This window comes from Fundulus heteroclitus, chromosome 16, assembly GCF_011125445.2.
Source record: "Fundulus heteroclitus isolate FHET01 chromosome 16, MU-UCD_Fhet_4.1, whole genome shotgun sequence".
NCBI lineage: Eukaryota > Metazoa > Chordata > Actinopteri > Cyprinodontiformes > Fundulidae > Fundulus > Fundulus heteroclitus.
This window is the reverse complement of record NC_046376.1, coordinates 23,464,722-23,485,164: the sequence shown is the minus strand read 5'-3', so window position 1 is coordinate 23,485,164 and position 20,443 is coordinate 23,464,722. Positions and strand designations below refer to the sequence as shown.

Below are 20,443 nucleotides of genomic sequence, written 5' to 3'. Positions count from 1 at the left end.
CTTCTGTAAATAGGAGTACACATGTTGGACATGCTTTTCACAATGTTTACATCATTTGCTCTGAAAGTTGATTACCCATTGAAGAAAATGTATTAAGTCTATAAAGAGAAATGTGTTGTTCTTTAATTTAAAGGTCTGAACTACTATTCAGAGGTGCGTACTGTAAAAAAAAAAAGAGCTATTTTGTTTCAAAGATTTTGTTTAGCTGGACCAAAGGCAAAAAATTCGTCTTAGAATTGTAAACGATGTTGATCCATGATCTGGAATATGAAGTTGTGTTAATAGTAGTCTAATCACATTGCACTCAATATATTCTTAAACATTTGAACCTGTGGTATTTAAAGTAATTTTGAAAGTTTTTCGTTCCAATACTTAAAAAAAAAAAAAAAATGAAATTGAACCAGATGCTACATCTGATTAGTTGTTGCACACATCTTGTGTTAAGCTGTAACAAATCTGACCTGAAAGGTTAAAGGTGCAGCGACATCACTGTATAAACCATTTCATGTAGTTGATATTGCTCCATTTGTAAATTCTTCAAAAGGATGTCATAAAAAAAAACTCCTTTTACTGAGGAGGCCAAATGTCCCTCCTCAGTAAAAGGGTTGGTTGTGGTAATAATATGCAGCTCCACCAGGTTGACTTCACACTGACCGGCTACAATCATATTTGGAAAACCGGTCAAACTCAGTCCAATCTTATGGTTTTATGGCTAGTGGAAGTGTTTGTGCTGCAGGGTGTCGGACAGGCATCAGTGGGACTGAAATAAACAGCCACATAAACAACACATAGACCGCGCCGTGGTGGGCAGCTCACACTTACACAATCTGTCTGTATGATTGACTTTGTAAAGAGTCCTAAGATGACCTGTGTTGTGTTTTTGCCCTACAGTGAATAAGTAAAACAAACTGAAACTGAAACCATTTCCGATTGAACACATTACAATGTGTCACAGCCTATTACAGCTTTATGAGTAAAACAAACTTTTGCCATTTTTTTGCTCACCCTCTGGTGATGATTTAAGCAAATGATCACTTTTTTAGGCTTTCTGAAAAACTGTCAACAGATTGAAAATGTATTACTAAATAAAATAAAAAAACTTGAAGCATGGATCTTCTTGAAGGAAAAGGAAAGAATCAAGCTGTATTATGTCAGATTGTTTTCACACTATGTCTAGCCAATTGAAAAACTTGTTACCAGGGAAGCACTACTTAATTAACAAAGAAGCTTAAAATTGGACAGAGAAAATGTTGAACGTGGTCACTTAAATGCACAATGTAAAAGTGATTAATCATGGAAGAGTAATGAACTGATTGGGCTTTCGTGGATGCTTTGCAACGTACTCATCTTGATGTTGGCCTAGAAGTCAGACCTTGCTCAGGCCCCCATCCAACCTCGGACTGGATCAGTTTGCAGGGATAAGGAGAAAAACTCTTTCTTAAGGAAGGTCAAAGGTGTGATGCAGGAAAACTGATGATTTAGCTGCATTTGCACCGCCCTCTTGTGGCTGCAGCTGCTAAGGACAAGATATTTTCTCATTCTCCCACCTAAAGGCCATCCCTTCTACACCGACCTCTACTCATCTCCATTACCCTGCAGATTATTCACCAAACAAAAGAGACACAAAGTGAAGAATTTTTATTTTCTGCTGTCTCTGACCCTTTAAATAGAAATATCATTTTTAAAATGATCTTCTGTCTTGTCTTGGGTTACAATTTGGAGCAGTGACTCACACATTATATTGCCCTGCATTTTACATACTTATGCACTAATCCTACTGAAAATTATATTCTAGGAGTTTAACTTAAATTGCTAAAATATTATCAGCTGCTGTGCCACAACAGAAAAATGCTGGCTGATGCTAAGGTCTTCAGAATAAACCCTTTTTCTAGCCTGGAAAAATAGCAGATACATTATGAAACAATGCCCCACAGCAATTATATAAACAAATCCATAAAAGGTATTCAAGTTGTCCCATGAAGTATAATATTGCAGTTATTTAAAACGTACATTAATTTTGGTAAAAGTAAACTCTGCGGCAAATAATTGAATCAGTCATTTCAGCTGCATATCTATTCTAGTCAGAGGAAGTTAAAGTTTATGAGCTTCATCATGTTGATTATGATCATACTCGTATCAGAAACAAATACAATAAACGCAATTATGTTCCTACTGCTGCAAACCCTCAAAGTGCAATACATGCAACAAAACAAGCAAAGTGTTTTAACGGTGAAATGAACACAAAAATATTCCATTAAGTTGCCGGTGTCCGCAGGGAACTAGAAAATCAATCAATCAATAACGGCAATATAATTGTGTCTTATTTTCTGTCTTTTCCCCCTGAGGGGAAGCAGAAAACAAAGGGTTCCAGCTTGTGTCATCCCTCTTTTCTTCATCGGTGCCCTTCCTCCGGTCTCTTCCAGTTTAAGAGGTAGAATATAAGCCACAGGGGACACCACCATAAGCTTTTACGTCCCTTTGTTGCCACAGAAACAGTCCCATCCACTTACAAGCCAGGGCTTCCTGTTTGAGGCAGTACAGTTCTGACTCGGCCAGACCAGGATGATTCCTGGCTTGGTCACCGAGAGGGCAGGAAATGAACACAAACAGGACCAGAATGATTAATCTTGCAGCTTGCTTTTTTTTTTTTTTTTAAACCGGCAGACATACTGCAGCCGGCCTTTTGGATAAACCCCCTCCTCTGAATAGTTGCAGAGTCAGGGCACATGACTAATCGGTGGTATCGATTAACAGCCTGTTTGCACGTCTCTCAGAGATGACTCGCCTCATTTCCCGACTCGACTTCCCGTGCTTACGCCTCCTCTTCCTCCTCGGAGACCCTTGGTTGGTCTCATCTGGATTGCACATGGCGTAATGGACTTGTCAATCAATTAAATAGCAAACGAGCCAGGCTGCTTAAACACATGTCACACCCACATGGCAGATAAATAACTCGGGCTGTGGCGGTGGGGGGAGGAAAATGGTAATCTCCCATCTTTGCAGAAAGATTAGTCGGATCATCAAAGCGGATAGACAACAGAGTCTGGTTCCAAACTGATTAGCTGCTGGCCAGAAAGAAAAAAAAAAAAAAGCACAATGTTGATTTAAAGAGCATTCGAAAAGTATTCGCAACCATTATGCATCAGCGCATAACTGCAATAGTTTGTACTGTGTTTTATTTAGAGATCACCGTGTAAGAGGGGTCTAAATACAAATTCAGGGCACACTTTTTAGATTTTTATTTGTAAAAACAAAAACTTTTTTTTCCCCACTTCACAATGATGTGCTACTTTAATTTGGTCATTCTGATAAAACCCCAATACAGGTTTTGACCTGCTATAATGTGGGCATGTTCAAGGGCTAAAATAAACACTGAAAAGCAAAATTCACCTCTTTCTCACTCGATTTAAGAAGTTTCAAAGTAGAATAAGCAGAGTACGTGCAATAATTTCATGTATAGACTGATAATATGAAGTTATTTTGTATAATACTGGATTTTATCATCCATAAAGATATAGTTATTGAAAAAATAAACATTTGTTTAAATTAAGAATAGTGGACATAAAGTAAAAATGAGAAAAACAAATGGCTTTTATTGACTCTTTATTTCAGCCTCTGTTGTGGTCATATGTGCATCAGAAGGTCGAAGCGGCAGCAAACATTCAAACCCGCTCTTAAGGGCACAGGACTTTCCCTGTTGACACAACGCTCGCAGCAAACAAGCTTTCATTGAGTCCAATAAAACGTCGCTGGCATTCCTCCAGGGCAGGAAGTTCTTTTCCTGCTCCTGAGTGACCCATGCATGCCTTTCTTGGCAGAAAAAATGGCTGAACCGCACTGCTGCTGCTGCACAGCACAGCACTAAGCAGCTCCAGGTTTGGGCCTGAAGGAGTTCCTGTAGCTGAGGAGTTGGTAAGATACACAGAAAATGTTGTGGTAGCAACCATGTGATATTGTTTGTTCCTTGTGGTAAGAGCGTATGAATTACCCACAAGTTGGAAATGAAGTTAATCAAAACTAATCCATAAACAGTGTAAACTTAAACAGCACAAATACATTATAAACTATGCCACATATAACACAAACCAACAAACACACAAAAGCCTGTGGGCCTACCTGTAGTGTCAAATTACCCCATGCCCAGGCAAAGCCACTTCAGCAGCCAGTAGAGTTCACTAAAATAGCAAGGCCCTGAGAAAATAGCATATCACAATATGCCACATTGTTTAACCAACCATTAGCCTACATTAAAACAGTTTACCTCAAATCCTGCCAAATTCGCTCAAACAATGGAACGCGTGGGGCCCATGAAGTGGTGATGGGACACCTACACTGCAAAAAGAGAACTAAAAATAAGTAAAAGTTTCTTGAAATGAATGCATTTCTCCTGGATTTGAGCAGGTAAATAAGACTATTTGCCAATGGAATGAGTATTGTTACCCCTAAAATAAGATAATTAGACATCCTGCACTTGAAATAAGCAGATGGAGATGAATTGTTCCTATTTTAAGTGCAAAAATCTTATTCCATTGGCAAATAATCTTATGTACCTGCTCAAATCAAAGAAAAATACTCTAATTTCAAGAAATATTTTCTTGTTTTAGCTCTATTTTTGCAGTGTGAAGCCAGGTTTCAGGGCGTGTACGGAGTAAAAAGGGCAGCCAAACAGCCAGCTTCCCCTCTATGGAAGGTTAGGCCGTGGGGAAACCGTGACACCCTGCGTTACCGTCCTGTTACACTTGGAAACATATGGGAAACCCGTGAACGTTTTCAGATTTTGTCAACAAACAAGAAAGTTCGATAAGTACGCTAATGTGACATTCACAACCCAAAGCAGCACATCGCTGTAAAGTAGGAGGTAAATCCTGACGGTATTCATTCCTGCTGAGTCAACGTGTTTTTCTTGCTCTTCTTAGGGTATGACACTTTGTTGGCCGTTCTTTGAACTCAGTCAGATTAGAGGGAGGGCGTCTGTGAACATCCGTTTTCAAGTCTCACAGATTGGCAAATTAATTAAAAATTTGACTTTGACTGGGCCATTCTGTGGCATTCTTTGATATACAACCCTTTTATTGCAGCTCTGACTGTATGTCTGGGTTTGTTGTCGGCCTGAAAGGTAAACCTCTGCAGGACTGCCCTGCTTCCCCCTTCTAATACGAAATGAATCCACTCCCCTGTTCCTGTTGGAGGAGGACTTGCCCACAGCATAATGCTGCCACCGCTGTGCTTCACTGTGGGGGTAGTTGGGTTCAGGGTCGTGTGCAGTGCTAGTTTTCCACTGCAGGAAGGGTTTTGCACGCAGACCAAAAACTTCAACAACCAAAGGTCCTCAACAAAACAGAACACCTTTTATCTTGTGGTAAAGTTCAAACAATACTTCTTAAGGTATTCTTTCAACATTAGTGTTTGTTTGTTTTTTTTCTTTAAACTTCCCCATACTGGCCAGATGCGTGGAGTGTACAACTGCTAGTTTTCTTCTTAACGTATTTGTCCAACCTGAGCTGTGGATCTCTGCAGCTCCTCCAGAGTTAGTCTGGGCTGTTATTGTGATTAATGCTCTCCTCGGCAGGCCCGTCAGCTCGGGTGACTGGCCATGTCCTTTTAAGTTTATCCAGATAACAGACTGAACAGTTCTCAATAAGCCGTTCCAAACTTGGAGTATTGTTTTATAAGCTAACCCTGGTGTAAACTCCTCCCCAAGCTGTCCACAGTAAAGTCAGACATAGTAATGAAATAAAATGTGGATTGGCTGAGTCAGTTGTTTTGAAGCCAGGTGCGGCATCTTGTGAAAGACGGTGTGACTAAATTAAACAAGGCACTAAAATGGACAACTTATTTCCTTTATTTTTCCAAAGAGGGTTTTAGAACTTTAAGTCTGCACAGATAAGCTCCATCATGACTAATCTAAAGGGCAGGATCAGTCTCCAAGAGACTAAATGCTTCATAAGAGGCTTATATAGACTTATAAAATCAACAATACGTCTCCATTCAAGTAATCATCTTGGTCTAAAGACAAGAACTTAGAGTTTGAGTGGATGTACACTCATATTTACTAAAAGCTATGTGCCATAAATGTGACGAAATTTCTTTTTTTTTTTTTAAATAAGTAAAAAAAAACTTGTGGAGAGACTTCAAAGCAGGAGAACCTCAATTTTTTTGTTATTAAAGCATTCATAGAAATTCATACCAGAAAGTGTTATTAGTACTGCAATAAATCTAAAGCAATAAATGCTGTACTTGTAAAAAAATATGTTTTTTAATCATCCATCTTCACACATTCCCATCTACGATGAAGCTAACAGGTCATGTTTTCAGAGCCCTCATTTAATTCTTGGTCTGCTAACTTTTTGTTAGCCATACCAACAAGTTATTTATTTTTTTGTTTGTTTGTTTAGGTTTGTAGCAGCATTATAAAATTAAGTTCCAGACACCAAACAGGCAACTGCAGGTCTTTTATGGAGTCTTTTGTCCCTTTTGAGGAGAAATTTTTTTTTTCGGGTGCATTTAAGAAATTGTGAAAATTATATTGAGCTCTATAAACTTTATAGACACATCAAATCTCACTCGGGTGTTTATAAGACACGTTTGTCCTGCTTCTGGGAGCCAAGGAGCGAGAGTGGGAAAAGCCCAAGAACAATTTCTGTAAAAGGGATTCCAATAAGGGTCCAGCTGGTAGTAAACGTAGCATAATAAACATCACAGTTGGCAGGCCGATTGACATTTAAAGTTCTTTTTATTTGACCCAAAATGTTGTTTCTGACAGAAAACAAACTCAATAATTGAAATAAAAAATCTTTATCCACATCACAGCAATAAAACCCTCATTGACGAGCTTCTTGCATGTTTTCTCTGGTAGTTTGATGATTTATCTTCAGTGCTAAGCTCCATGTCATTCAGGTTTTAAGGCCTCTTTGCCATCAAGCCTAATCTTTAGCGCCACACACAGATCCTCCGTCACATTCAAGTTGGGACCGGCCGGGGCCACTCCTAAACCGTTACTTCCAGTCAGAAGAAAAAACACAGTATAATAAAAAAAGATTACAGTAAATCTAAATCTGTGAAGCGCATGATAAATTGTGGGCTCAACTGTACATGGCTGCATTTAACGACCTTTGAAAGCTCAGAAGGTATTGATCCAGAGTCGTGTGCTGCTGAAAAGACGTAAAGCAGGAGCCCTGGGTTGTAATTCAGATTCAGGCGGAGAGTTTAAACAATCAATGGATAAAATAAAATAATACACCCATATATAGCAGAATACTGGGTGGATTACTATTTTTCGGTTCCTATACATTCTGATCAACTTTTTTAAAAAAAAGTAAAAGTTAAATTAAAAATCTGTCAGTTGTTTACAGGAATTATTAGTGCTAACAAGCATAGGTGATTTTGCAGTAAGATAACATTTAACATTTTTTTTCTCATTAAATGAAAATACAACTGCAGGTTTTTTTTTTTTTAAGTCTGCAAGATTATCTCAATGCAACAAAATAGTAAACGTTTTTCTTTTTTTAACCATCTTTACCACAGCTGCTAATAATTGTGGAGCTAGCTGCAGGTTAGCATAATGCTAACATCTGTTCTGCAGAGCAGCAAAGTTGAAAAGTCAATTTTAAATCCTTATTGTCATGCATAATCAAAGCCATCTATCTCCATGTTGGCCGGTAAAAATGAAGCTGATTCACTGAGCAGAGTATTTCTATAAGGAACCAAACTGAGCAGATACTGGAATTTTTTTTTTCTTTAACCAAGTGTCCTTTGTTATCGTACTGACATTTAAGAAGCGTAAAGCCCCATGACTGAAACCAAATAAGGAATCAGGTTGTCAAAGATCATCTTCCACATCGTTTTTTAGATCCCGTAATCTTCAGACTACTACTCAAACAACACTCGCCTTGAACCAGAAACACGCTAAAAGCTAAATATCCAGCTCAAGATGTCAAAAAGTTTTTTTTTTTATTAAGTCTTCTTTTGATACAAGTCACAGCTGCAACTATCCTTGTTACTTCAGCTGGGCAGATTTCCAGTCTGGAGCCTGTCTTCGCTCTCCGCAGCCACAAGGCTTCATTTCAGCACGCATAAATATTCCACGGCTCTTCTGAGTCTGGACATTTATGCAGACGGAAAACTGAGGAGGAGGAGAGAACAGACGGTCGCCTTGCATCCAGCACGTCTGCACCGGCTGACATTTATCTCTAAAACCCTGAGCAGTTCCCAAAGTTTTCCCACCAAGTAAGAAGGACGACAAAACCCAGCATCAGCAATTTCATATGAATCTTTATTGTATTTAGAAATCCACACATCAAATCTTTATTTATTTTTTGTTTTGTTTTACCATTTACAACGGGGGTGGGAAGAAATGAGGGAGAAGCTAAAATGTCATGCCTTTCCCAGCAGGCGCGATGCACTACAGGATGGGCAGTGATGGAGGAGGGGGGGGCGTGGGAGATACATAAAGTGCTTTTGTCAACAGTTTTCTTCTTTCAATAGAAAAAAGGATCAAACAAAAGGTTTGAGGGTGGCGTGAGAGGACGTGGGAGTCCACGGACGTGACGGCACGGGAACGAGAAGAGACGGTGACATGTTGATGAGGAGGAAGAGAGTGGCAGGGGTGTTTTTTTTTTTTATCTTCAAAAAAATAACAAAAAAAGTGATTGAATGAAAGAAAAAATAATAACAAAAATAAAAGAAAAAAAAGATAAGTGGTCGTCTTAACCCAGGATGAGGCTGGATTTGCCACCGGGGGGGTTTCTTCGGCCGCCTGCGGCAGCGCTGGCTCCTCCCGACGGGGCGGGGGGCTGTGACGTCTCCTTCTGCTCTGGCTCCTCCTGCTGCTCCCCCTCCACGTCTTCGGGACTTTCTACAGCTGCAGCAACGACAGCAACAAACCACGGTGGCTTAAATTTAACTGAAGCCGACCGCAGACTGCTAATTGGATTACAGCGGATATAATTTAGATCAGCAGCTGGAGGGATACTCCAGGCATTTAGACAAAACCGCAGCTGGTCTACCACTACTGTAGGATATTCTGGCCTTGCCTTGGGTAGGTCATCTGAGCAGTATTAACCAATCAGAGACTGACCTTTAGGACTAATTTTGGGTAGAAAAAAATGTTTAAATGCAAAACAAAACACAACAGGGCTCTAATTTATCAATCCGCAACAAACAATGTCTGACGTTAGCGATTTACAAGGAATCAAGCTTTTTTTTTTTTTTTTTTTTTAAACTGCCCGTTAATCTAGAGCGTGGCACTGCGGACCAGCTGATTGGTCGACATCAGAGCCGATCCATAATAGGGATGAATAGCAACGGTTGTGTGTGAGCCGTTTTGCATAAGCAAAAACGGACAATGTGTAGAAACAAACCTTTTATTCTTTCTTTTTTTTAATCTGACCTGCTGCTGCTTTTCCACACTAAAAACACCAAGCACGGGGTAAAAGTACAGGTACATCTTTTTTAAATTATAATACCACCAAAAACCTAATTGGCTGCAGTAATTCAGTTAAAAAAGGAAATTATTTGAGACTCCTTACACTCAGTGACATATTTTAAGCATTCTTCTGGTTAATTTTAATAGGTGTGGCTTACAGGTAGTGAAAAGCCCAAAGTCAGTTTCTCAGAAGTTTTCCATATTACATAAAATAATAAAAAAAAAAAAAGATTTTTAATACAGAAATGGTATGATATGGTCTATGCAATCAAGGAAGACGCAACTATATACCAAGGTCTAAAGAAGCTGTTTTAAATCGCTACATCAAAGTCAACCTACATCTTTTTTTAAAGAGGTCGTGGAGAGACGGCCGAGGCGTCCAGAGTTTTCTCTGACCGCTAATGCCGCGGTGCCCCTCTCCCACCTGTTGCTGCGCTCTGCCGGTCAGCGAGCTGAAAGAAGGGCTGCCATATTCCCTCGCTTACAAAAAGATTTCCAGTGGTGAAAAAACAGATCGATAAGATGAGGAAACTAAAAGAACGCCACCTATCACTCATGCTAATGCTACCTGAGCAGATAGCCTGACTAATAAGCCAGCGACTCAACATGGAGCAAAACTGTGTAACCCTGCACAGTAAAAAGGAAAATGTAACTTTACTAAATTGCTTAGCAGTAGATGTTATTTTTGAAGCATTACAAGTAATTTGTACTTAATTTTTGTTTAAAATAAACACTATTAGTTGCTGTTAGACATCTCTGAGCGAATATTGTGAGAAGTCCATGTGTGTTGCCACACCAGGAGGATCCCATGACAAGCCGACACTATTTGTCGTCACTTTTATCCGTTTTAAAAGCAGAGCATGCTCGAAGCTCGCCAGGGGAAGGGCTGGAAGAAGCAGCTGTGACAACTGTAGTTATTCCCAGTTAATGGGCGCTTTGCCACAGACGGCGGGACCGAATTACTCGGCGAATGTGGACACGGATGTGCAGATATTTGACCTGGCTTTCCTTTCTTTCCTCAACGCTCCGTCTTGTCTACTCTGAGACTTCGCTTCCTGCTAGCACGCATTCAAACTAACAGAACAGGAGTTGGAGAGGGTTTCTAAACTAAAGTGCTTAGAATATCGGTGCCAACATAAACCAGGAGGAAATACTTCGCATAAAGGGGAGTGCAACAAAGGTAGCTTTAGCTTCGATGATGTTCATTTAAAGCGGCCTGCAGACGGCCTTTATTGTCATAGGAGACGGCCATTTGGCTCCCAAACTGCACCTGGTGATTAATAAAAAGCTTTTCATACTAAGTGAAGCCTGCCATCAAAGAGCAGCTGCTTGACTTCAGATGGCCGTGCCTTCATGACAGGAACACACCACATCAAAGGGATCATGTGCTGTTGACTCAGAAAGGGAGAAGTTGAATCCGCCGTGTTTTCTTTTAAAAAAGAAGTCTGACTTCTAGCGGAGACGAGGCAGCGCTCAGGCATCTGATGCTCGGAGGAGTAGAATTACCTGGTCTGTTTTCACACACTGTGGAGCTTTTCACTGGGTAATCCAAGTCATGCCCTGCTCTTTAGTCGCAGCCATCCTGTGACAGACACTTAAAGCCTTTTCTGTGAAACGGCTGAGGAACTTGAAGGCGCTTGCTTACCATCGTTTGCTTGTTCCTGGCCGTTCTCGCCCTGGAATGGAAAAATAAAGAACAAGAGCATCAGACTCTTCACTGAAAGCAGCAGGAAAGGTTCCTGTGAAATGCCAATGTGTTTTAAACAGACGTCTACATGAATGGTGCTTCCCAGATTGTTTGTCACATTTATAAAAACAAAAGAATCAGGGCATCTTATTAAGGTTTTATTTATGAACCAAAACAAAGTGTTTCATAACAATGAAGCAGAAGGAAAAAAAAAAACGATTCACGGTTTTCAACATTTTCCACAAATAATCTGAAAACGGTGCCGTGGATTTTGACTCGGCTCTGGTACGGGTATGGTACCCCCCCAAAATAAAACCTAGAGCATCCAACCGCCTTAAGAAGTCACCTAGAGTCCCTCTGTGTGTTATTTAATCTGAGAGAAAAACCAGCTCTTCTGTGAGGGAGGTTTGTTTGAGAGAAATCAGCAAACCAGCAGCATCACGGTGAGAAGAGGGAGAATGTTGCGCAGATGTTTTAAGCAGGGTTGGGTTATGAAACTCAGCCCACACAACCACCGATAGAGCCGTGCGCGCCACGAATCTGGCCATAATCATTTCCATGAGCTGCATACGGGAGACCAGAGATGAGGCGACGGCATGAGGCCCATCACCCCCGAAGTGAAACGGCACGGCGGTGGCAGCAGCATGCTAGGGGGGATGCTTCCCAACAGCAATCTGAGCTTGACATCTTTTATTTTATTTTTTTTAAATGAGCAAAACTAGTAGAGATGATCTCCCAAAGACGCGCAGCTGAAATCACAAAGAAAAGTAGCTCTGCTCAGTGTTGACTCAGGAGGCCTGACGGTAAATTAAACTTTCCATGTTGATTTATAGAAAACTTTGAATGCTTCTTCTTCTACTTCACAATTACGCTCCACTCTGTCTTGGCCTGTCGCAAAAAACCTCAATGGCACACATATAAGTTGTTATATAATGCGACAAAATTCTTTGAATACATAAAGCAGCGATCATATGTGAACCAGTGACTTGCATTTTTTTTCCGTCATTTTAACAATTCTATGACTTATTTGTCATTCTTCTGCTACAAACTGCAGAAGAACATTATCCTCGACGGTGACAGGGTGGGCCGACACTCATTACCGTGTCGTGTCCCTTCTCAATAAATGTGGAAAAACTTTTGCAAGGCCTTATATATTTTCATTAGACTGTTTTGTCTTCTTTTCTTAGCCTGGTCAGATTTTATTTCACTATTTTCTCACCAAGACTCTGCTATTAAGAAAGTCTTTCCATATGTGACAGCAAGGACTCGGTGTAAAAATAAACACAAAAAAAACACCCCCCCCCCCCCGAAAAGACTCCGTTGGGATTACAAATGTCAGTGCAGATTTATCTGAAAACGTGGATCAGATTCAAAAAAGACGAATTAAGCACACACACACACACACACACACACACACACACACACACACACACACACGTTTCACTGAAATCCGTTTCATGTGTGATCCCTGGGCCCCTCGCTCTGTTTTGGAAACACGGGCCAATCAGTGTGAACGACGGGTACCTCTCGTCTCTGGTTCCAGATCAGGGCGGCTCCAGAGTTGTGGATGGTGGTCAGCTCCGGCTGGGGGTTCTTGGGGAAGAGGAGAGGCTGCTGGACCCGCCTCAGAGGGGCCGAAGGCTCGCCGCACAGGGTCCCTGCAGGTGCCCCGGCTGGACGTGAGAAAGAAAAGACAAGGCTTAGAACCACGTGGGACGCGGTAAAGCTCGACAGGAAACATGAATACGGGCTTTTAGGCAGCAGACTCATACCATATGAGCACTAATCCAATTAGCCACAAAGCCAAAACCAGACCCCTGTCCAGCAAGACTCATCAACTCAGCTTTTTGGCAAAAAAATAAAAAAAACGTCCGCCTCACAGGAGCGTCTGACCGAAATACCTCCCGCTAAGCGTCCGCTGGGAACCAACGGCGAGCGTCACCAAATCTGCAACAGACCCAGAAACGCGGTGGAAGGCGTCCAGACAGACGGCCCCTGCTGCCAAGGCCCACATAACCCCGCCGTGTAGCGCCGGCGTCGTTTCTCCTTCTGCAGACGGAGCATTAAAACCTCGCGTCGGCCCGCCGTAGAGAGACCGGCTGCGCAATCCGAGGCCACACAAGGCAACCACTATCATCCAGAGAGGGGGGGGGGAGAGGTGACAAGCTGTCTTTGTGGAGAGGGGAAACGGCGGCTGCTGAGGAGAGGCCGTTGTTGCTAATGGAGTTAAGTCAGTCAGCGCAGAGACTGAGGGCTCGTTCACAACCCCATGTCTCTGAGCCTGATGGCGTCACCGTTCATTTAGCAACGAGCAGGAAGCGGGAGAGGACCGGACTGATGGATGGCACAGGACGGAGCACCCTACCTGATGGATCTCATGGCAGAAATGCATGAAAGTGGAGAGGCACGGGGGGAAAGAAAAAAAAAAAAAAAAACACAACACTGTGGTTGCTGCTGGTCTTTGCTTCAGAGAGCGCTCATCATGTGGGCAGGCGCTGAGGGCCCTTAAACATACCGATCTGCTCTGGGGTGAGAAAGCACTAAAATCCTCACCATTAACGTGCAAAAAAAATTATTATAATAATAAAAAATAAAATCCATGTCGAACTGTAACAGGTTTCAGAGAAACATACAACCGTACAGCCAAACCTACACAGCTCCCATTAAACCACTTCCTCTTCCTCCTTTCCTTCATCGCCGGCCAATTTAACGACGCAGGAAGCCTTGGATGTTAATCGCCGCCTAAAAAGGCCTGAGTGCCTGGATGATAGGGGACCCATGCTATAAAACTTGCACTTAATTAGTAAACCAATAGGAAGTTTCTTGTGGACTATTTAAAAAAAGAAAAAAAAAAAAAGGGCTGGAGCTCTTCTGCGGCTTCTTCCTGACTGGCTCTTGCGTGGCTCCAGATGGTGGAAACATACGATCCAGGCCGCATAAAACGCACATTTTGACCATTCATCACGGAATCTACGCGGCGCTGCTCGCCAGCTCCACCGCCGTTCACACGGGGGGGCCGAGCAGGCCGAGCGCCACGCTTCCTAACCGTGAGATAAGTTACCAGAGCTCCCCGAATAAAATCCACATCCTCCTCCTCCTCCTCCAGTTAAAGCGGGGCTAAAGTCTGAGAGGCTCTTCTGAACTCCACACGGTCCCAAGAGAAACAACGCAGACAGGAAAAAAAAAAAAAAAAGGCTTTACTGTAATCAGCTGCGCCGCTTTTAGGTCAGATTCTTGTTTGTTCCCAGAGAATTCTGTGAATTTCACTTTTGCTGAGCGTTAAGTTTCCATTTTTCTTCTTTTTTTTCTTCCACCCCCTGACAATTATTATCTGGTGAAAAGAAGGGAAACCAGTGAATAATGACTGAAAGTTTCCAGGCTTTCAGTGCAGCCACTCTGGAAGGCATAAACGTCAGATCACATTTAAGCCTCCGCGGCAGAAAGTTCGCAGTGACCTTGAACGCTCGCGCCGCCCTTGGCTGCTTTATTATCCTCCGCTTGCCTTCACTTCCCTCCTGCGTGCGCGAGGCCCGAGCCTCTCACCAACCCGTGCAGCTTTCCTGCCTTTCCTCTGCAGCCGCTGATCTCCAGCCTTTATTTAACAAAGCCTAGCTTCAAATTACCCCGGTGCCAGCAGCACTCCAGGGCTTTTTGGGCCGCCGCAGATACGGGGAAACTCCCTCTGATGAGCGAAAACTATGCGGATTGCAGTACCTAGCAGAACAGCTCGCACCCTCTGAACTTTGTTTGTTTGTCACATCGCAGCCAAGCTTTAATGCGTCGCACTGGGATGTTATGCCACAGAACATCACAAAACAGCACAAAACAGTAAAGTGGAAGCAAACGAGGAACTATTTAAAGAATTTTAAATAGTTAAGTATTTAAAAAAAACAAAAAAACGGTACAAATTTATATTCAAACCCTTTTACTTTTATTACCCCAACATAAAGTCCAGTGCAACTTTTAAGAAGTCACCAAATAAAGTGACTTAAACTGAGCTCCAGTCAATCCCGGCTGTTTTCTGGGGGGCTTGTTGGTGAACATTTCAAAGCAGGGTTAGGCTGTAATAGCAAAGCTCTGAACACCTCATAAATAAAACGACGGCACACCAGCAGACCTACGTAGACACGGCCGTCTACCTGAACTCACAGGCCAGGGTGGGAGAGCACCCAGTGCTGACTCTGGAGGAGCTGCAGAGATCCATGGCTCGGGTGAAAGCATCAACACGCGTGGAAACTGTTTAACCTGACGAGCCAGATGAATTTCGTTCCGCCTAGCTTCACTCACACTCTCCCATAGAGAGTGATTTCTCCAACCAATTTTATTGTCCAGCCAATCAGGACGCAGGGCTGGAGTTTCATAGATGTGACGTAGTGGAGGCTTTTCTCCAGCGGGCGCAGGGAAGCGGGTAAGAGTAGAGGGGAAGGTGGATGGAGCTATACGTGGGGTAATCCTGGAAGTAAAGCCGTTCAAAGCGATTTGAACCCAAACGATTCAAGGTTCACCTTCCACAGGGTTCCTACAGCGTAAGGCAAGTGAAATTCAAGACTTTTTAAGACCTTTTTAATGCCACTTGAAATAAAAAGTTAAGACCAACGTTGCGATAAACAAGATAAACCTGGTTGCGATAACTTCACCCAAATGTTTATTTTAACATAAACCATTACTTTCTGGCCCAGTAGACATGTTTAAAATTTTGAAAAACATTCCATATAGGAAGAAAGCTAAAAAAAAAAAAAAAAAACACACAAATTACAGATATATTTTTAACAACTACTGAACTGAATTCATAAACTTTGTTTTGTTCCCTACTAAAATAAACTATAAATCAGTTTTAAAAACCACAACATAACCAGTGCCAACTCTTTTTTGCAGCTATGGACTAGCCGCAACAGTTTTTATTGGTTCCGCTATCGGGACGACCCAAAAATGGTTACATTGAGCCGTTCGGTAAATTAAAAAATATATAATTGTGTCAATTATTTTACTATTTGGTAAGGATTACAAAAATAAAATCCTATTTATGACCTGGTAACAATTTTAAGACCTAAGAACGACTAATTTAAGACATTTTAATGCCAATTAAGGCCTTAGTTTTATAATACAGAATTCAATGCCTTTTAAGACTTTTTAAGGATCTGCAGGAACCCTGCTTCCAGCAGGATGTGTGTTGATGTTTAAATCTAGATCTACATTTAGCCGATGCTCCCACAGACTGTTTTTTTTTGCAAAGAACAATGGTCCAATACTGCCAACTGCAGCGAACTGTGGCTCTGCTAAGTAATGACTCAGGGCGTCTGAAAACAGAAACATACATCATTGTTATATAGTTTAGCTGTAAAAAATAGATTAAAGAACACATTCTGGTTCCACTTGCTTCCACTTCACAATAACGCTACTCTGAGTTGGTCGCTCATGTCGGATCCATCAAGGTTTGTGGTAAAAACGCCTCATTTTTGAAGGGGCAAAAGTACTTTTGCAAGACACTGTGTTTCCGCTCCATTTAGAGGAATTCAATACAAGCGACTTTTTGCTTTGATGAAGGCTTCCAGTAGTTCTGCCCGCTTTCTTTCACAGGACTCGTCTTAAAGACGGTAGCTCAACCTACTTGGTGGATTGTTCCTTCGATGAGCGTGTGGGTCGTCGGGTTCTGCAAAGATGCTAGAGGCCATCTTGTTCTTGCGCTGGGGGGTCGTGTTGTCATCCGCGCCGAGAGAGAAGTTGGACTCTCCGCCGGGCGGCCGTAGTACCCTGAGGGAAATAAGAAACAAACTCTGTTAAAAAAAAAAAAAAAAAAAAATCGTAAAATTGTCCAACGGTAGGCTTCGACGTCTCGAAACAAAAAGGCAGCTGCGCAAAAATCAATGAATCAATAAAAAACGCACAACATATGAGGATGCCCTGAAGATATGTGAATCTCCCCCCCCCCCCCCCCCCACACACACACACACACACACACACACACTGACCCTTTCATACGCATACCAAACACAGAGAGAGCCTAAGCCGCGGCTGTCCGCCTCTCAGGGCAGTCGGTCACAATCTCTGCCCTTCAGCTGACTCTGCTTGCCTTTTAATCGCAGACTTAGCGAGCTAGCTGCAGCCTCATCCCAGCGCCGCGGTCCAGTTCTGCCATCATCTTAAACCCAAACCAAAGACCCCGGGCTGCGGCGTAAAGTCGACGGAGAACATCCGTGAACTGGACACACGCGGGCTGCGGCATGGCTTCCTTCTCAGACGCTAAACCGCCTTTAAAAAGTTCCCTGCGCACAGAGACAGTTGGGGCGGAGGACAGATACCGATCTGCTTGCACGGCCCATGTCGGACCCCTCCCCTCCTTATTTCGGCAAACTCTTCTCTCCTCGGAGTCCCCCGGAGCCACCAGCTGACACACGCAGCAGCTGTCCAGAAGGCCAGGCGGGCAGATGGAGCCCAACGAACAGCTCACCTCCTCCAGCTATACAAAGAAAAACCAACCAGAGGAATAACTGCAGACAGTGCTCCACACTGGATTTTCTCTTTTTTTTTTTTTTTGGGTCCCTCGCACACGGCTGTGACAATAATGCCTAAACCAGACTTTACCTCCAGGCCAGAAAAGGATGAGCTCATGGTTTCCACATGGATTGTGATGAGAAAGGGGGGGGGGGGGGGGGCTTGGCAGCTGACCCCACCCTAGACTCAAACTGCAAGTACTATCAATAAAATAATGAAGCGTTTGGGAGCAAAGGGGGTTAGTTTAGGGAGCATATGCAGGCTGAAGATGGTATGTCTGATAAGGCAGAGGGGGGGTAGGAGGGTCTCTGATGGCCTACAAAGATCTGACCTCTTCTCTTTGTTAAATCTACTGGATTTTTTTTTTTTTTTTGGACATCCGGCAACAGAAACGACCAGCGGATTGTAAAAAAAAAAAAGGGGGCTTTACAGACCAAAAGCAAAAGAGCTGAGATAAGATTTACAGGCTTAGTTAGCCCCCACCCAAGCCTCCTGCATCACCCAAAAGCAGCTTGCAGTGTCACAGCCCACGTCTGACAAGCTCACTCCCCCCCCCCAAAATTTAGAAATAAATAAATAAATAATACATAATAAATCTATGCACTCAGTCAGAGAAGGAAAGAAAGCTCCTCTTTTTTTTTGCTGCAAAGGGTTAGGAATGCATCACTTACAGGAAAAGGAATGACTGCATGCTTTAAGGATGAGGTGCTTCTTTTCTCCAAGACAATATTTAACTTTTTTTTTTTAAACAAAGGAACACACATAGTCGAAAACAAAACGTAAAAAAACAGCTATTTACTTTAACTGCTTTATCTTTTTACTTTCAGCCATATCCAACCAAAAGCCAAAGGTCCATGTAGACAAAAAGTCTAGTCAGTCACATGCTTCGACTTCAGCAACCATAATATGCTCTATTAATAATAGGAACAAAGAACTAAAAAAACAAAACAAAACGTGAGTTTAAATGAGCAACACGTTTAGGAATTGGCAGACTTTAAGCCGTAACAACCAACCAACCACAAAAGTAGATTTTTTTTAGAAAGATTTCTCCACTTCTTTAAACGAAAAAAAAAAAGAAAAATCTCGCTTTTCTCTCTCTCTCTTTTTTTTTTTCCTTCTTTTTTTTAGTCCAGCTCCCCAGCCCCAAAGCCCACAGGGCAGGCTAAACCAAACTAACTTATGGTGGCTCCAGGGTCTGGTGCTCCTGCGACCCAGTAAGATTAACTCAATTAGCAGGTCTATGTGACAGTTTAGCTAAATCCAGTTATATCCTTCACCACCACCATTAGCGGGCTGCCTTTACAATGAAGCCAGGAAAGAGGCGTCAGCTAGCCGAACGGCTTCTCCCCGCATCCCACTCCTTTTGTTCCTCCATGGAAGATATTCAACTGGCCCCCTTTTTTTTCTCTCTTCTCGTTTCTATTTTCTTTTCTTTATTTTTACCTGGAGCTGCTTTTAGAACCGGGGTCTAACCCTTGAAACGTGGTGGTCGTCGTCATCTTCGAGGAGCTATCTTCGATGTCTCTTGAGGTTGACGAGCAGAAGTCAAAAACTAACGAAAAAGAAAAAATCCTCCTCCCGTTAACCCGCAGAGCAGCGACGAGACGCAGACTCCACCCGAGACTGAAAAAAAAAAAACACACACACACGAAGAGAGAGGACGATCCGCTGCTTCTGCGGTGCCAGCCGCTCGGACCCCGCCCACCCGCCGAATCGCGCGCTCTGATTGGATGTGACGTGCGCAGAAGCTCGCTCTCATTGGTCGAGAAGCGCAGCGGTCAAACCCTCTTGTTGGTGGCAAGCGTCAGTGACCAGGCAGCCCACATCCCCGAGGCCATATTCCACATCCACGTTTCTCGAACTGTTGGCCAGCTCTTTAGTGGCGCTTATAACAGAATTATTAGTATCAATTATTTGCAAGGAAAAAAACGGCGAAAACAAAACAAACAGTTTTCCAAACATGACTATTTGAAACTTTGAAAAAAAAGTGCACTGTAGAAACATGGCCATGTATAAGGAGCTCTAAAAACGAAATAAAGTCCATTATCTCCTCTGAACTGGGAATTACATCATACCTATTTTAACCACGTCCCAGTTCCAAGTCTAATATATGTTCATGGACAACGCGCAATCTTCCATAGGGGTGGTCGATTTTAAGGGAGACGATGCACCATTAAGCTTCACGCTTGAATTTAAACTTTTGTCTTGTCATAGGCAAACGCGTGATAATATTTGCGAGTTAAATATTGAGGCCATATATCAAATACATTTTACCGAATAGTGTCATCAAAACTGTCCACCTTACGCAATCCGGTGGCGTGCCCAATGTGTTTCTTCAGTAGTCATCTGCATAGGGCTCCAAAATGTTTTGTGTAGAAATCATCTGTGCATTTAGGGGGCGTGGCCCCAATAGCTCTGCAGTAAGCTGCAGTGTGACATGCACATAGTAGTCAAATGTGTTTGCATTAAATTGATTCATTCTAAAATATATTTCCCCAACTGTATTTAAAATACCTCTTAAGGCCAACCTTCAATATTTTTAACTCCCAATTTTATCTGTTTAATCCCGTTAAAGTGCTGTTAACCCCTTTTAATTCCCATGGAGAGTCTCCAACTTTGAAAATTCCCAGCATTTTGCAGCCCTCTGTAGTCACAATATAACCCCTATTAGCAATATAAGCCAAAAACAGATGTCTGCACATTGTACCTTCAATTCACTGTTGCAACTTGTTATAGCCGTGTGTTAAAATAGTCAGAAGCGCAAATAAACTTTTTTTTTAAACAGCAACTATCACTAATTTTTAGAAGCAAGGCAGCCATGTTGGATTTTAACCTAATTT

General features: G+C 42.4%; 1 protein-coding gene across 1 annotated transcript; it reads right to left on the bottom strand.

Annotated features, from left to right (window-relative positions):
* Nucleotides 1-8,253: 8,253 nt before the first annotated feature.
* Nucleotides 8,254-19,292, bottom strand: LOC105932985 (jupiter microtubule associated homolog 1). Its single transcript, XM_036148125.1, has 5 exons — nucleotides 19,047-19,292; nucleotides 16,720-16,862; nucleotides 12,636-12,784; nucleotides 11,070-11,100; nucleotides 8,254-8,860 (listed from the first exon to the last, which is right to left on the bottom strand). Exons 1-5 carry the CDS (start codon nucleotides 19,100-19,102, stop codon nucleotides 8,706-8,708), a joined length of 534 nt encoding a protein of 177 aa, XP_036004018.1. The 5' UTR covers nucleotides 19,103-19,292; the 3' UTR covers nucleotides 8,254-8,705.
* Nucleotides 19,293-20,443: the final 1,151 nt, after the last annotated feature.

Excerpts from the sequence above, each read along its gene's own strand:
- LOC105932985 (XM_036148125.1), bottom strand. The coding sequence starts at position 19,102 with ATGACGACGACCACCACGTTTCAAGGGTTAGACCCCGGTTCTAAAAGC. Across the intron at positions 16,863-19,046 it reads GGTTCTAAAAGCAGCTCCAG|GGTACTACGGCCGCCCGGCG; the intron begins GTAAAAATAAAG and ends TATTTCCCTCAG. Across the intron at positions 8,861-11,069 it reads CCAGGAACAAGCAAACGATG|CTGTAGAAAGTCCCGAAGAC; the intron begins GTAAGCAAGCGC and ends TCGTTGCTGCAG.